The following is an 18,956-nucleotide window of genomic DNA, read 5'->3' as shown; positions in this document are numbered from 1 at the left end:
TGCTGAGTCAGGATATTGCCTTTCGGTTAACATTTCTTGTGCATGATTGATTGCTGAAGTGGACAGGTTGATTTCGAACACAAAGAAAATATTTCTGAAATCTCCCTCTCGAACCCGAAAATTTAAGGAAGTTGCGATTGAGCTTAGTTTACCTCAGCAACCAGTCTTGACGAGATAGGGAACCTGGATATCAGCAGCTATATATTATGCTAACAACCTTCAAAAAATCAGTGAGGTGATCGATGCTCTTCCAGAAAATGAAGTGGCTTCAATTCGTGAAGTGAAAAAACTCCTGTGCTATTCAAGTTTACTTTTGCACATTATGGTGCATTGCCAGAGACAATTACAATTATAGCATCCATGAAAATCTTCGAGGAATCTATGCAGCAGATGATGGAAGTGCCAGGAGAAAAGGGGTCAGCTGTTGCGGAAAAGTGCTAAGGGGTAGTGAGTGCAAATGAGGACTTGAAACAATTGAAAACAATTTGTGATATTCTAAAAAGTGAAAATGCTGTTACCAAAATGAGTCCAGCTACATTAGCTTGTTATATGTATGCTCCAATAACTTCTGTCGAAGTAGAAAGATCATTTTCTATTATGAAAAACATTCTCTCTGACAGACGACTATCAGTGAATGTTGAGAACTTAAAAAGCACCTTGTAGTTATGTGCAATCAAGACGGAGAAAATTGAAATGCTCTTCCCAATTTAGATTTTAACATTTTGCGAGAAATTATAGATAAAAGTAAGCGACTTCTAAATGTGCCTTTTTTCGGTTTATTTTGCCCTTTTTTTCATTTTTAGTGCCTATTTACCACATTATAAATGCCTTTTTGCCTGCCTATTTTAACGAAAATAAATGCCTGAACTTCCGGGCTCTAATAATATGTCTCTTTATCTGGTGATTAGGTGTTGTCAACTTTGATATCGACTTTTCCCATATCCACCACCCATGGAATGTTCCATGTGCCACAATAGGCCAGTGAACAGTTAATATTGCGTTTCATAAGAAAACATCCACTTCCATTCATTATGCCTTCTCATTATTGGTAACCCTTTGAGCCTTGTTTCCATGTTAATAAAACATTAATTATTACTTACATAAAATGATTATCTATTTTGTACACAGACAATGTTTCGGGAACCACTGGTCCCTTCTTCAGGGATACAGCCAAACAATTTTCGGATAGCTGATATATAGGACCAGTGGTTCCCTAAACATTGTCGGTGTACAAAATAGATAATCATTTTACGTAAGTAATAAATAATTTTGTATTTTTAATTTTTAGAAATACGAATGAAAGAATATATATAAAAGTGAGTAAGTCACACAAACCTGAAATATGAAAATAAAACATTAAATGATAGATAAATTTATTGTGAATCTTTGTCTGAAGAAGACGCTGGTAGAGGGTGGGTATATATTTTCAATACAATAAATTCTGCCTTGGTCAGCATTTTAATGTTTTACTTACTTTTTGATGGCACAGCCAACTTCACAACTATAGATTGCTTGTGGTATGTTGAAGAGAGAAAAGTGTAGTCAGACTTAAACTTCAACCACCAGGAACAATCAATTTTTGGACAATGAATAAATGAACTAATGAATGAATCAAATCTATGTACTCTGCTGTACAGCATGTACTTTAATACTGGGTTGTTTAAAATAATTTATGTATTTCAATTAGAAATCACCTTATGACTATTCAGTACAAGTATTATGAATTTAACATCTAAAAATGTAAAAAGACTAGTGTCTACACATATCTCTCTACAATATTACCAAATTTTCAAACTCATCTGGGTTCTTCGATGAAGGGGAGAGGATTAAAGGCACATGGGTTGAAGCAAGGTTACAATTTTATTTTAAAAATTTAAAATTTAAATTGTATTCAGCTATTCTATGACCAAGGCACTAGTCCCATTACATTTTTACAATCTTGACACCACAGAATGATAAGATTATTGTGCTTTAATAACATGCAATAAGGAAAAGTGCAAATTAACAATTATTGATTCAAATACCAAAAACCAGCCTTTCTAAAAATGAAGAATAGAAATGAAACTGACGTTAGTGGAACAAAAATGTCGCACTTTTACTTACATCTAATTTATCGAGATTTATCATATCATCCCAGCAATTCACACACCCATCAGTCGGGTTCCAATTACTGCCAACATAGTTGCCAAGAGTGTTAAGTATTTGCTTACTGGGACCGTTTCCATGCACCACAAGGGGGACAGTGTTGTACACAGTGTTTTGGAGGTACGCTTCCTTTCCCTTGAAATTCAACTCAACATCACCTGGAAAATAATATAAATACTTTAAACTTACTTTAAACTTCATACAGAAATTCTTACATGGGGGTAGAATAACCAACTTTCAGCATTGAATTTATGGGAGATTTAGGGGTGACAAATTTTGTGTATTTTTAGTGACACTGCGTTACTCCAGCAAGTGTTACTGGAATCAATAATATTAAAGTAATTAATTTACATTATTTGAAGGAGCGAAAAGAAAAAAAAGATGATACCTGAATATAATCCGAGGGAAGAAAAGAAAATACCGGTAACCATTTACTGGCAGATTCAGGGGAAAAACAAACAATCTCAATAAAATCAAAGAGTACATTATCAAGAATGCCGACAGTTTTTACAATGGCCAGTTAGAAACAACAATGCTATTCATTAAATTAGGCACACACAGGAGATGTACTATGTAGATTTTTCAGCGAAAAATGCAGGCTCAACCAGGACTCGAACCTGGGTCTCTGTCAATCCGTGCCATTGCTCTACCACTGAGCTACCGAGCCGGCCTGGCTTCCCCTGCATTTTTGGTGGTGCTGTTTTATAGTAGCATTTGCAGAGACTATTTCACACAGGTAAAACAGTGCCAGCGAAAATGCAGGAGAAGCCAGGCCAGCTCGGTAGCTCAGTGGTAGAGCAATGACACGAATTGACAGAGACCTGGGTTCGAGTCCTGGTTGAGCCTGCATTTTTCGCTGAAAAATCTACACAACAATGCTATTGTTGGATAACATTATGGTATCTACAATGCGGCCAGTTCCTACAATGCTATTGTTGCATTATCCTTATTTCAAATGAGAAATCAGCACATTTTTAACAGCATATGATTTGACGAAATGTCAATTTTTTTAAGGTTACAAATTAAAATTGAAATTTGGATAAAATGTGCAGCTTATATTCGGACCAATACGGTACTCACCCAGCATCGAATAACATGGGTACCTGGGGGAAACCCTGGGGGGTAAAGGCGGTCAGGGGCGTGATGCTGATCACATCACCCCCACTCACGACCGGATCAAGCAAGTGTGGGGCGTTACCCCCACACCCCCTATATGCCTTCATGGCGTGGTGCTATGCACAGGGGAGCACTTTACCTTTATCACTTTTACGGTATTTACCTTTCACAGAGACAAGTATTCAATTACAGAAGGTATTATTATAATATCACATTTACAACATATATGCACATATGCTGCACACACTGATGCTGCACAACCAAACATCTACCATCAATCAACTACTGCAAGATTATGACATCACTTGCGACTGCCGAATGCTACACAGGCAAGATCTTGCAGTTGACTTTAAGTTTTGTATGTGTAGCTGAAGTCATATTACATCAGAATGAATTTAAATTTTGCAAACTTCATTGCTAATGTTATACATGGGAGAAATAGAATGTCAATACGGGAGCCAGGAGAATAAAAAAAATAATAGCTCTAATACGGGATGAATTGTCATGCATAGTTCTAGTATGAAACTGATTGTCACGTGCAAACCCACGGATGAGTAACACACACTTCTACAATATTAGCCACATCCTCTTAATGAATAAATAAATGACCTTTCAGTAACTATCTGGCAGATTGTGTCAGAAGACTAACTTCTTTATTTTTAGTGATGTCCCTTTAATCAAACCAAATGCTGATCTTCCTATATTTAAAGCCCCAGTCGATCTCAGGAATGACTAGAAGCAAAGTTTCGTTCACAGTTTTTATGCAAATTTCGTTCTAGCTTTATCAATAATGTGATTGTGTCTCGTGTGTAACAGTGTCCAATGTGGTGGACACAATGGCCTGTGTAACACAGCTTGTGTGAGCACTACATGTTCACAGGGCTTACTTGATGTGGTGTCCTACGTCATGGAACTGAGCAGGGGGGGGGGGGCTATATTCAGTGCACTAGTACATCATTGAACCTGTGGTCTTATATAAGGGGAAGATTTAATGGACTAAATCCCCTCCCATTCGTTTAATGAATATTTTGCACTAATTCAGGATGGCCACTCTAGGACCATAATAAAATTCAAGTATAATTCCCGGTTTTTAAGGCAAAGTTTCCAAAAATTCAAGGGTCCATGCAGATGTTTTCTCTGTTTCAATCTTGCATATTACCACCTCTCACCCCACCCCCACCCCCATCCCCCCCCCCCCACACACACACACAAATATATTAACAATATAAAGGGTCTGTGTCATTCCAATATATCCAGAAATTCTAATTCAATTCAATTAAACGGTATATATATTTAAAATATTTAATTTAAGGTGCGGAGTTTACATTTGCCATTTCACATACTCAGACTCGATATACATCTACAAACACATGTCATAAATGTTACGGAATAAACTAATCTACGAAAAATTGTTAATTGTATAAAAATTCCAAACTCAAATTTACCTAATCAACTTCAAGATATCTTCCATCTTGCAGATAGATTGTTCTGCAAAGGACTCTATCCAAGTAAACGGATTGAAAGAATTCAGTTTTAATTTCCACGGAGCTTTCTCTTCTTTTCCTTCCTCGATAAAAATAAAGACTTAACTGTGAAAAACTTGCCCTGGAGCATTTGTAAATGTATGAATTCATTTGCATTAATACAAGTTGAAATTTTTCTATGGGGAATAATTCACGCATAATTACCGGAATTCCCAGTGAGTAGCCACCCTGTAATTGTGTAACACTAGGCAACAACAAATTTAAACTAAATTTTTGCCACTTTAACTCTTTCGCTGCGGTAGTCGCATTTATGCACAGCACGCCAGGTGCCTTGCTCCGCGGAAGTCGCATTATTGCGAGTTCATACTTCCACTCGCTGCGGGTGTCGCATTGCCGCAGTACGTCGCTTTTAGTAGCCTTCTGACATCTGTTGATAGTATTTGGAACTATTTGAACTTGTAGTTTTGTTTTTATCCGTATGATGTCGCGTTTAGAATTCTTTGACATACGAGCCTCGAGTGCTCTGACATGTCAGTTTCAAATACATGTTCGAATGTAAACAACATGGCTTCGTCAAGTCGTCAACACTTGTCTGATAATGATGTTACTCAACTGTTATTTGCAGACTCAGAATCAGAAGGTGAATTAATTTGTGACAATAATAGCAACAGTTTTTATGAGACTTCAAGTGGTGACAGTGATTGTGTAGTGTCTGATGAAAAATTTGTACCGCCCTCCGTAACACCATGGAGCAGAGTGCAAAACAGCATTGATCTAGGTGCAGGAATTTCTAATTTTTCAAAATATCATACCACCAGGGACTACAGAATGGTTTCCCAGTGCAAGGAATGACTTTTGTAAGTTCTCTATAACATATTTTGCAATGTAATTTTGTAAAATTATTCTTTCTAAAAAAATGTTTTTTTTCTTCAAAATTTCAAAATTTTTCAAAATATCATACCACCAGGGACTACAGAATAGTTTTTCAGTACAAGGAATGACTTTTGTAAGTTCTCTCTCATATATAATGCAATATAATTGTGAAAACTATTTGTTTATAAAAAAAATATATTTTCAAATTTAATTACGCAGCCAAGGGATAGTGTGTGCCAGAGAATTGCGCAGCGAAAGAGTTAATGAAAACGGTCTATTCTTATAAATTTTGAGCTGCTGAACACGAAAATGACCATGAAAATTTAAAATTGGCTACGGCTTATGAGGGATATACAATATTTGCTGAGAAAGTATAGCAATATGTATTTACCACATATATATACTGAAGTGCCAAAAGTCATGGGATACCTACCTAACATGGGACCCCCTTGAGCATGGCGAACTCCAGCAATTCGACATGGCCTCCTAGATCACCAGACATGAACCCTATCGAGCACATGTGGGATGTCATTGAACGGACTATTCGTTCCCAGGATCCTCCACCTGCAACAATGACCAAATTGTGGAAGGCAATCGAGACTGCATGGCTGCACATCCCTCCAGCGGATACCGGTGGCTTGTTGCATCCTTGCCACGTCAAATTGCTGCACTTCGCCGTGGCAAGGACGCAACAAGCCACCGGTAGTCCGCTGGAGGGATGTGCAGCCATGCAGTCTCGATTGCCTTCCACAATTTGGTCATTGTTGCAGATTGAGGATCCTGGGCACGAACAGTCCGTTCGATGACATCCCACATGTGCTCGATAGGGTTCATGTCCGGTGATCTATGAGGCCAATTCATGTGTTGAAAGTTGCCAGAATGTTCCTCAAACCAGTCGCGCACTATTGCGGCCCGGTGACATGGCGCATTGTCATCCTGGAAAATCCCATTGTTGGCAGGGTACATGTAGTCCATAAAGGGTTGGAGATGGTCAATCAGCTGAACATAGCAATGAGCGTTCATTGTCTGGCTCACGAGGACCAGAGGACCCAAACCATGCCAAGTAAGCATGCCCCACACCATGATGGAGCCACCACCAGCTTGCACAGTGCCTTATTAACAACTTGGGTCAATGGCCTCATTGGGTCTGCTCCACACCCGGACCCTACCATCCGCACGTACGAATTGGAAACTTTACACTCTGACCATGCTACACGTTGTCAGTCCTCTAAGGCCCAATGCACATGTTCCAGAGCAAATGTGCATCGCCGTTGCTGATGGACAGGGGTTAGTAGTGGTGCACGTTGTCGGTCTTCGGCTGCGATACCCCATGGAGACCAAATTGCATTGCAATGACCTCCAAGACACATTCCTGGGACGTACCGCATTGATTCCTGCTGTCAGATCACGCACTGTTGCTTGTCTGTTTGCCCGGACGAATCTGCCCAGACGTCGCCGGTCGCGGTCATTCGTCACTCGTGGGCGGTCACTGCGTTGTCCCTGATGAGTCGTAATGCCTCTAATGCGGTACTCATGGTCCACCCTTGATACTGTGGAGCGAGAAAAGTTCAGTGTCTGGACGACTTCTGAAATCACATGCCCCATTCGTCTAGCACCAACTATCATCCCACGCTCAAACGCAGATAATTTCCGTCGGGTTCCCATCACCACGGTACAAGACGTTTTACTGCACTCACAGAAGTCTACCTGACAACACTGAAACTGCTTCGTGACATTCGACTGGTTTGCCGCGATGTCACAGTGCCATCAACTATTTCCCTCCCGATATCCCATGACTTTTGGCACTTCAGTGTAGGTTCTTGTCACTTTGCCTGTCACTTGCATAGCTACTGAGTATTGAGGAAGAAATTTAAGTGGGAATGGATATTGTGTATCTTTATGGACATATTACATCCAAGTTTCTGATACGGAGGCAACATGTTCTCAATCAGTTCTTTGTAGTTTTCTTCCCTGATATTTCAGAGGAAGATTTGTCCCAAGCTTTTGTCCAACTTCTCATAATTAAATAAGTTTTGGATCTGGGGACCAAGGAAAACTTCCTCTTTAATTTTAGCCTTGCTAAGAAGAGGGAATTTGTCATCCAGGTACTTGAAAGCTAGACTGGTGTGTTGAATAGCTTTGACAAAGCCATTCATCAGATCAAGTTTAATGGATTGGGGCAGTAGCTGGGTTTTGTGCGTTTCTACAACCTTCATAGATTTTCTTGCAGATCAGTGTCTCTTCTCATTATGCAATGTCCTTGCTCAACTGTCCCACTCTCATGGAAAACAGCAGCATTTAGTGTATATCAGCTGCAGATCCATCAACACAGCCAATACCTTCAGTGGAAACTGATTTCCAGTACACAATACCACCACCTTGAGACTCAATCTCAATTAGTATAAACAATCTCCATCCTTGCAGGCCATGTCTCATACAGCCTATATGCTCTTTTCTATTACTGGAGTTAATAGCTTTTTATCACCTTGGATTTTAGGTTTTTAACCTACTTTTCCCTTTGCAGGTAAGTGAGAAATAATGTTACATCAGGGTTTCATTAAAAAAATGCAACAACTGATGAAATTTTATAGTGCCTAAAATAACCTATTTTGCTTGTTAGAACCCATTTTAGGTTTTTGTGCCTAAATCAAACCTTTTTTTTAGGTTCTTACATATTTTTTAAGGTTTTACATTAATTGTGCATCGCACAGAGGAATTTGTTTGTTTGGTAATGAAAAAACTTCAATGACCAACTTTTTTGAATCCTACTCTCTGCAGATTTCCCTCCCTCTAAGTTCATAATTTTTTTGAAGCACTAAACAAAACAAAATATCTGGCACCACTGTTGCCTGCACAGTCCAAAGTGCAAACTTCTGATCTACGTACTTTTGCTGCTTTCTAGCATTCAAATTTGCACCATTGACTAAGCATCTGTTTAAAGATCATTTTCAGCATATGATCTCTGAGGATAATGTGAAAAATATTGTTTTATATTGTGCAGGAAATTATACATAATTCATTTATCATATCGATAAGTAACTTTTGCTAACAGTACAAGTATCAGTATTTCAATAACTAGTGGATCATTTTGAAAATAATGCATAGAAATGAAAATTTGGTTAGAAAATTAATATTTTGGATGGTTCGAAACTTGAGTCAGTGGCACGCAGACATGTCATTTTGGGGTACAAGTCGTGTTCTATTGATCATATGATAATAGTGCAATTATTTTCTTGTTCCTAACATGCCAGCGATTATTTCCATGTGTATTGTTACAATGTCTTGTACTTTTTGTCAGGAGGGGGAGGGGGGGGTGAAACCCCTTATCTTTTCTTAAATTTTTTTGGAATTTTCAGTTTCCTTCCCCCCATCCCTCCATATATACGCCGAATGTGCATAAATTTTATATAGTCCGAATCTATGGTTCATTCAGAGTAAAACGATATATCATTTGTCTGTCTACGGCAATTAGCATCCGATCTACAGTTATTTTTATAAAACTCTGCATTTTGCTGAAAATCGGCTCAGGCCGCAAGGGGGTTACATGCGAAAGAGGCTCGGGTGGCTAAAGTTTAAAGTGGCGTTCTATGAAAACTCTTGCGAGCAAGAAAAATACAGAACACTGCATTTAATTTGCACACTGTAGTTTCCAACTGCATTGGCTGGCTGCCAAGGACACGCTATGCGTGGCCCCACCCAATATCGCATCTAAAAACGTATGCAGTATAATTATGCTGAAAATGAAAAAATAGGAAAAATGAACAGAAAAAGCAACAATTCTCTACTTTCTTCTGTTCTCACCATGTTTAAAACTGAAATACAACAGACCTCAATTGTTGCATTGAAGAATAAGAGCCTTTATAGTCTGCTGCCAATTGTTGTGGGAAAAAGAAACAAGAACATTATTGAGACTTTCGGATACGGATTACTCAGTAATTCAAAATCTGAAATTGAAAATCATGTAATTTCCTATAATGTTACAACACAAATAATTTGTCACTTTGAATGAATTCATCGGGTCTTATGATTTCTGGCGACAGATATAAATACTCCCAAGGTTAAAGAAGAAATGACACATTTATATGCATGTATGTAAGGAGAGGGTGTGTGTGTGTGTATTATTTCTTTCATTTTTAATAATTTGTTACGCTTAACGTGTCTTGTATTTTTAAATTTTGGCCAATGGTTTTCTCCAGTTGAACTCCCCTTCCCTTTATCATAAGCACCTACTCACTTACCTACAGCACCATTCAAATTCTGGAAAATCTCAGATTTGTGATCCAATTTTATTTTGTACCTCTGCCTAAGTTCTTCATCAAGATAGATTTTGGTATAGAACAACTGATCATCATCATCATTCTCCACAGGCGATGAAGACATTATTTTATATAGTTCAGGGGCATAACCAATAAAGCCTGAAATAAAACAAAATTACACACATACATTGATAATTATAGCTTAGAACATAATTTTGATGTGCTTTTAATACAAGATTTGAATCATTATAAATTTGTAGTTACCAAATTTTTACATGTCAATTTGCAGAAACTGTAGTCAGATATTTACATTTAATGTGAATTCCCAGATTTTCCCATGCATTTTAAAATAAATTTTAACACTCCCTCCATAATGCCACTAAGCAATTTGTTTATCAGTAAACAAGTGATGTTATTCAAATGACCACTGTTAAAATTATATGAACAAAAAAAATATGAAAAACATTTTTATAGGAAATGTCTTCAACCAAAAGGCTAGTTAAAGAAAAAAGTGGGACATGTTTTCACTATAAAAATAACCCGTGGCTCGACAGCCTGTAAGGGCCTTAGTCTATCTCACCACTGCCAGTCTCCCTCTCATAATTCTACCTAGAGCTGTGCAGATCTTCAACCAGTAATGGGGTGACGTGTGGTCAACACGTTGAACTCCAGCCATTGTAGGAGATATCCGTGACCAGGTTACGCTACTCAATCGTAGCTCCCCAATTTTCTCATGATGGTGGATTGCCACCGGTTCTAAACACAAGTCGAAAACCCAGACTGAATGCAGGCAGACTGGAACCCATACCGTGCAGTCAGAGCCCAAAGCACAGTGCCTTAGACCGCACGGCCACGGAGGAGAACATTTTCATTATCTAATCCTGTTTTAAAAAAAATATATCCATGACTTTTTTCAGGAGCTAAAATTTATTTTAAAAAAAATCCTCGACTTTTCTACTCAAAGTGATTTCTCTACTTTTCCATAATTTCTAGGTCAGTGGAAGCACACTGTAGTGCTTGCATATTGTGAAAATTGCACAAACAAAGTGAAGTAATTAATAGCTTATTATAATGCTTTTGTTTAACTTTTCTGCTTAATTTATTACCGTCAGAATATACACTATAGGCTACTTGTGTGAAATCAGAATACTCGCGTGAGATGTATGGCACGAATGGAAACTCTTATCCTTGACGAAGAATCAGTAGATTTCTATGTCGAGTATCTACAAAAGGTACTTTCCTGGCATGACAAGTGCCTTAACAATGAGTGACTATGCTGAATACAATAAATGTGAGACAGATATGCCCATTAAAAAAAATACTGGAACTTACTTTCCGAGTAACCTGATATGTGAATAATAGTTGTGTGTTATATACTAAGATGGCTACATAGTTACTGTGAACAATTAACAATTCACGACCAGCTCTGGGAGGCGTATTTAAATGGTCAGCCCAGGCATTTTCTGAACCCAAACTTACATAACAAAAAATGTGTCCGCCATCTTAAATTTTCGAGTTTTTCAAAATGGGTACCCTGGAGGCTGCAAATGGCACTTTTTCGTCGACTTTTTCAGCTTGGAGGATAGGAACCCGACCTCTCTGAGGGTTCCTGCTGGTGTCCCTTACTGATGACTCCCCATTGGTCCTCCAAGGATCCGAATGTTTTGGGCACCCTCAGTATCTTGGTGCCCCGGACAGGCTCTCTGGTACTGCATCGGACCTCCCCCCCAAGTCAGGTGGTGGAAAGCCTTTTCATTTGCCAATCAACAAGGGGGAGAAAATGCCAAAAAAAAACAACTTAGAAAATGGACACAGCAACTAAATGACCATGGTCGCTTACGGGCAGGAATGTGTTAAGAAAAAAAGCAATACATAATTACTGTCATCAAAAATACAGGGAGAAAACAAGATGCACTGGAAAACTGATTTGACATTTCCAAATTTTACATTAGTGTATATTCGAGATTTCACTGTATATCATCTAACAATAGAGACTTCTCTTTAAGAAGCTTACCTCCAGAATTAAGGTAGCGTTTCCCTTTTGGAATTGGCGGATACTTGGATGCTAAGGATTCATCTGGCCAGCAGAACCCTTCTGCTGAAAACACTACCTTTGCATTGAATTTGTCAAACTGCTCTATAATTTTATCCATTCCTCCAATAAATATGACATCATAACTGCAAGAGACATATGAAAAGTCAATACACAATCCATTTTTTTTTAGCTAAAGAAACACTGTAAGAGATTTTGCCATGAAAATTTGTCTTCATATTCCATTTCCCTTAAGTCTTTACCATCTTTTACATGGCATTTCTAATAGGAATAGGTATACAGTTGAGACTGCTTTATACGTAACTCAGTTCTGTGTAATATGTAAATTATGGTAAGTCCCGGCAAAATATAATTTAAAAACATGTTAATTAAACCTTATTTGTACATAATGAATTTATACGTAATTCGGTGTTGAATTTACTAATTTTGATAAAATACAGTTGATTTATACGTAACTAACCAAGATACATCAGAAGTACACATTTCTTGTAGTTACAAAAACACAAGAGGAGTTTCAAATACAAAACAGTATAGGTGGGCACGGCGGCAGTCGGTCTCGAGTTGCGAGAAAACAAACCAAAATGTCTGATTTCTTTAAACCAAGAGTCAAGTTCAAAATGAATCTTCCTCTTTAATGTTTAAGTTCTACCTATGTAGGGCAACTGTATAATTTCTTGAGTTACGTTTGAACATTGAACAATTTGCGAATTTTCTTACAGTGGCAATAATATTACGTGAGATTCCATGTTAACATTAAAAGTGAAAGAATGTTTAAGATCAGTATGAAAAATTCTAGTTCACTAAAACTATAGTTCAGTGTCAAACTGTTCACTAATAAAGTGCCAAATGTAATGCATTTAAGAATCAAACTTTTAGATTCGGTAATTTATCACTTTATGACAGAAATAACCTGTATTATACTGTATCTTATTCCTCCAAATACAGGAACCGGCAGAAAAATCTGATGGTTTTGAAATGTGCATATAAATAAAACAATTAATGTAATGCAAGGTTTAATAATCAAAAAAAATAATTGCTACTTTCAGTGCTTACATTAAGTTTTCTTTGTTTTTAAAATTGTGTCCGATAAATGATGACCTCCATTCCTTACACATTCATATAGCCTTGCCTTTAAGTTGGACGTCGCCCTCACGAGCATTTCATTCGGAATTGCCGCTATTTTGTTGCGAATAGCCAACTTGAGATCACCAATTGTTGTTCAAATGTTCAAAAATGATGTTTACCTTTGACACAATTGTTGTGCGAGGTCTTTCAACGGCAGAGTGGGGGGAGTCATCGTTTATCGGCCACAACTTTCAAAACAAAGAAAAATTAATGTAAGCACTGAAAACGGCAATATTTTTGTAGCAATTGTGATTATTAAACCTTGCATTACATTAATTGTTTTATTTATATACACTTTAAAAACCATCAGATTTTTCTGCCGGTCCCTGTAGATACAATTACAGTATTTTAAAAATGATATGACATGGTAACTAAATCTGATTTGTAAGTAATTCTCAGTTATATGTGTTATTTTCTCTTCACCTTGACGCATGTATAACTCAGGTTCAACCCTATATGAATTTTTTGTCGAGACCTATAAGAAGTATCAATATAAAATTTACCATTGGTCTGGAAACTAATATTCTACTGATTTTGCATAAACATGCAAATGTTCCACAAAGAACCTGATTGGTTCATTTACACTCTAAATTAATTAACTCAGGTGACTGTAGTAACTGTGTAGCTTAGGAAAATAAATTTGGTATTTAGGCAATTACAGGTACATGAATATATACTTTGTATACTTAAAAAAAGAAAATAACAGAATTTAGAAATTAAATTACACGTTATTTAGAAAAACGAATGTGCCTATATTAGTTGATATTGATCATGTACTGATTAATCTACCCCGTCCCTACTTTTCTAAGGAGTGTTCAAGTGTACCTCCTTTAGGAATTGGTACAGGGTCAATGACATTATTAATAAGTTGTGTCTTATACAGCACAGCATATATTGATAAACCTGCAGATTGAATTGTATCTTCTGCAAATATGCTGTATAAAGAAACAAACTGCCGGAATACTAATTGAGGTGAGTGTACAACACACTTCATCACCTTGCACCAAGGGTGCTGCAGAGGGGACAGTATTAATAATCAAGTATTCCACTGAAATTACATGTATTAGTTTACCAGAGCGTTGCTTGAAAATATTCAAGTATTACATCTGAATATTATATTGACTGTCATTTAATATTAAAACCTATTTTTCCCATAATACTTGTGTAAAATAAATAAGATTTTAAAATTCCAACATAATGACTATGAAAGTGTTGCGTGGCATTTTTATAGACCCTGCACAATACGCAAACTCTGGAAAAGTACCACCAGGTATTGATGAACAAATTCCAACTCATATTTTCCGATACAGATGACACTGGTATGAACTCATTGAAATTTGTCGATATCGGCTCAGCCCTAATTAACATTATTACATGAAATTATTACAAAATAATACAATGCCTTTACCTTATAAGGTAAAGTTCCTGTATATAGCACCGTGCCAAGAAGGCACGTTTAGGGGATGTATTATGGGACCCAACACATTCTCGATCCTGGCCATGCTCCAGCCACCTTTACCTACCAGGGTTGCTCCCAGGTACCCATTGATTTGAGGCTGGGTGAGTCCCAGAACCTCTTTATGCAGGGCAAAGACTGGAAAACTTCACACTCTAGGACTTGAACCCAGGTCTCCCCCGTGGCAGTCAGACACACTACCGACTAGACTACTGCAGCTCCTTGCCTTATAGTGGTTCTTATCTTTTCAAAAGTTCATCATAGGCACGATCCGCACCATTGGAAAAATGAGGGAAGAACTTCATCTGAAGAAAAGAGATGTCCAATGTCTAACATTGCATGCTATTACAAATTATGATTTGTCCTAGTTTCCTATCATTTATTTCAAAGTGAAATGATCATGATAGACATTCACATGGCTACATGAAAACTAGAACAAAACACAACTGTGAATTATTATATTATTTTGTAACCATTAGGAAGTGGTTAAGAAGAATTTCAAGAATTTTCTATATAATACAGCTTTCATGTTAATACATTTGGCAAAATTAAGAAAAAAATAATGCATACCTATCAGTAAACATTATTATTTTATCCTTCTGTTCCTTGTATTTTTCTAATTCTTTCAACAAAATATTTATTTTCTGGCCCCCTCCTCTGAATTTTTTCACATTGCCTCCTTCCCATTTCTCACCAAGACCGAGAACCTAAAAACATAAAAAAAAAGTACGATTTAATGAAAACATTCTTATAAAACACCATTCAAATACAGAAAGTGTTTGCTTTGAAAATGGCTGAAATGTTTGTGTTTATTTTTAAGTTCACTTTTTTTTTTTTAGACAGATTAATTGTGACTGGATCTATAATTTAAAGTGAAGCTGAACCACAATGCATTCTGTTAAACCTATCACTTAACGTATAATCATGTCTGGTTGTACAATTTGTAATGGTGTATGACTGGTAGATTTACGCCAGCCACAAACCAGATCCGACACAACGTGATGCAACACAACATGACACGAAGCGACGAAATGCAACATGACGAGCCATAATGCTGCAAAACGAGTCAATTTGTTGTCTAAAGTGTGATAGTAGAGTTCGTCATGTATGCAGCTGGTCTAGGTCTGTCTTTCATAATTTGGGAAGCAGGTAACGATGCATTATGAGTATAACAGTTGACAGCCGAAACAATGTATCAACGTATGTAGAATTCATGCATCAGTTTCTATGTTGTGAATTGAATATATTTCTTGCAAATAATTGTTTAGAAGATACGATATTAACCATTTAATATAAGATTCATTGACTACATTTAATTGCTGGCTTCAAGTTGTCCCCATTTTCGGTCTGTGATTAGATGTCTGTGCCTGAAGCTAATGGATTGGTGCATGTGCAGATTACTTTGTTGCAAGCTACTCCACGCGAGACCAAATTCCACGGGCCTTCGTTGTTTTGTCGCAAACCATCACAACCTGTCGTAAGGTGACTAGAATCAAATGTTTTGTCCATTGTATGGCCTTAGGCCTCATGTTAAAACTTACTTGAGATGGTTTGCAACAAGAATGTCTGTCTTGTCGCATTGTGTTGGATCCGGTGTGCATCTGGCCTTTTGGGAGCTGCTATACACCAGAAGCGTGCAGTAAAGAAAGGTGGAGCAAGCGCCGCTTGCGTTGTTTTTAAAACACTTTTGATATCTTAAGTCTGTGTTTTTCAATGCCTTTATATACCTTAGAATGGAATTTATTTACTATAAGATATTTACATTACAGAATTTTCATTTCCCCTACTTCCTGTTCTATTGGCTTGAAACATAAACTGGCTGCACCCTTGACAACGCTAGGCAATGCAGCACGACTGACCACATTAGAAGAAGAGGACTGCTCACCTTTCTCCCCACTTTTCGAGTGACTTATGCAGTTCTTGCATGGTCACTGGCAATCCCCGGTCACGAAGAAAAAAGACCGAGGGCAAGAGATGCCAAGCCCGCATCTGTCTTTGGCAAAGGTGTTGGAAAGAATTCGTCCACACTGGCCACAAGGTTGCTAACTTCCACAATTTTCTGTGCGTCTGTAACACCACCTCACGCGGTACGATTTTCATGTTTGAAACTATAGTAATTAACAAATTACATTATGAAGTTAGCCAGTGATCACCAGTCATGTGCAATTTATAAGAAATAAAATCACAGCCAGTACTTGAACATATCCGTCATGTAGTCAGTTACTCGGAAATATGGAGGGTATGTAACACTGCAGGTAGGGTGAAACGGAAGAAGCGTGGGTGCTGCGGATGCGTGTTGTTTCTTACTGTGATATTGTGCTGTGTTTTTCTGTTCTTTGTGTAGTGTTTTTGTACCTGATGTAAAAGTATGATTCTACATTGCAAATTTCCTCCATGGCTAACATACCAGACGAGCCATTGATTTGCAGTGTTGCAGGTAAGGACTTGATTATTAGGGACCTTCTCTCAAAACTATTCAGTGTTCGAGAACAGAAGGTGAAAGGTTGGAGCTTGTGAACCAGGAGCGACCGTGTCCTGAATTGTTCATAACCAAACCAACTAAGAAAGATGGGAAAGTTTTCATTAGGCAGTTTAAAACATCTCAGTACAACAATATTATGTGGTTATGTGGCAGCAATGATCTTAATAAATTATTTTGTTGGCCATGCGTTTTATTCAATACAAATTTAGGACCATGGAACTCAGTGGCGTGCCCAAGGTGGGGGGTTGATGTGGGTTATAACCCCCTTTCGCCCAGTATTCCTAAAAAAGAATGTCAAAAGTAGGAAAATATGACAAAATGAGGGCTGACTACCAAGAAAAAGTATACATAACTACTCCCTTTCGAAAATCCTGAGCACGCCACTGATGGAACTATACAGGCTACGGTGAGTGACTTGAGCAATTTTTATAATGCAGTGCAAAGACATGAACGTTCCTAGAATCACAACTGCGCTTGCATCCAACTGAAGACAATTCATGATTCATAGCCAAGTAAGAAACCGAAACCAGTCTGTTTATTTAAGATCGAAACTTTATGCTAATAGGATGTTTATTATGTGACAGTCAGATTTACCGTCATTATTATTATTATTATTATTATTCATGTCTGTAGCGGTAAAAAGATGTGTTGATTCAAAGTGTTGAGTGTTTTAATTTGTAAGGATACATATTTGATTTTTGCCAAGCCGACGGGACGAGACGTTCGCGTGTCTTAAGGGTGAGCAGCACCTGAAGGGTCACGTTATGCGTCTAAAGCTTAGGAAATTTGACCGTAGTGACAAACATTTAAATATCTCGGTTTCCAGCGGTCAGATTCATGTGAAACTTATACCAGCGCAGCGGCATGTGTGCAAGGACGGATGTGTGGAGTTTCGTCGCGATCAAGCAACAATTACGGACGCCAGATCAAATCGGTTGTAATTGATCAGTTTGTGGACACCGGTTGCAATTGAGCTATAGGCGACGGCCAGGCGGAAGCTTAATACGCAGAAACTCAACTTCGAGCGCGGCCCGTCCAAGTTGGGAGACAATAGAGCAAAGTGGAATGACCTCTTCGGAAGCGTCCCTTCAACGAACGCCTAGCGTCTTTTTTCAAAATCCAAATAAAACGAAGGACATGGTTTTTCGACACACAGTCTTACCGCGATCCTTGTAGCGAGAGCAGCTCCGTGCTACCTCTCCGTGTACAGTTTTGCCGCGATTCTTGTAACGAGAGCACCTTCGTGCTATTTCTACGTGTACAGTGGACTTTGTTGTGTTTTGCGAACTCCAGTGTGTGTGATAGACAGTAAGTCTACACGAGTGCGCCTACCTCAACCGCTGGGAGAAGTTGAAGCGAGACCGTGTTTCCGTGATTACCTTACGCTGTTTATAATTTTTGAGAAACGAGGAACACCGGAAACTATGGCGGGCTAGAGGGAGAAGAGAGGTGAGGGCGTTACCGTCGATTCGCCCGATGTCAGAAGAGACTACGCCGATGATGCCTACCAGCAGCCACGGAGAGAGAGAGAGGAACGACGAGCCACGCCAATGATGCCTATCCGCCGCCATGGGGAGAGAGAGAGACGTCGAACGCCGCCCTATTGATACGCCGATGATTCCTATCCGCCGCCACGGAGAGAGAGAGAGAGACGTCGAACGCCACCCTATTGATACGCCGATGATGCCTACCAGCCGCCACGTTGACGTCCCGACGCCCAGACCACGGAGATCTTCACCGATCCCGAGGGGAAGAGAAACCGAGGAACCAGAAGTATGAACACTTTTCGCATCTTCATCGTCGCGACCAAGGAAACCTTTCGCGTGAATACTATGTGTTTTTCAATCGCCCATAAAGACGCCAGGATGCACCTCGGAAGCTGAGAGATGGTAATGTATTCATCTGTGTGATTGTCAGCACGTGACGGCCCGATTGATTTAGAGAACGCCCTTGAAATTCGTCAACA

The 18,956-nt window shown here is 38.5% G+C and overlaps 1 protein-coding gene across 3 annotated transcripts in view; it reads right to left on the bottom strand.

Moving 5' to 3' along the window:
- Plod (procollagen lysyl hydroxylase) overlaps nt 1-18,956 on the bottom strand; it is a 170,721-nt gene that overhangs the window by 96,895 nt on the left and 54,870 nt on the right. For all 3 annotated transcript variants that reach the window (XM_083114530.1, XM_083114531.1, XM_083114532.1), the window contains 4 exons: nt 15,079-15,215; nt 11,889-12,052; nt 9,857-10,033; nt 2,104-2,303 (listed from right to left, as the gene is read on the bottom strand). In XM_083114530.1, the coding sequence (XP_082970656.1) occupies nt 2,104-2,303; nt 9,857-10,033; nt 11,889-12,052; nt 15,079-15,215 (678 nt within the window). The remainder of the gene's footprint in view (nt 1-2,103; nt 2,304-9,856; nt 10,034-11,888; nt 12,053-15,078; nt 15,216-18,956) is intronic.

The sequence above is a fragment of the Lepisma saccharinum genome, chromosome 29, assembly GCF_977018435.1.
Source record: "Lepisma saccharinum chromosome 29, izLepSacc3.1, whole genome shotgun sequence".
Classification (NCBI taxonomy): domain Eukaryota; kingdom Metazoa; phylum Arthropoda; class Insecta; order Zygentoma; family Lepismatidae; genus Lepisma; species Lepisma saccharinum.
This window is presented reverse-complemented; position numbering and strand designations above follow the sequence as displayed.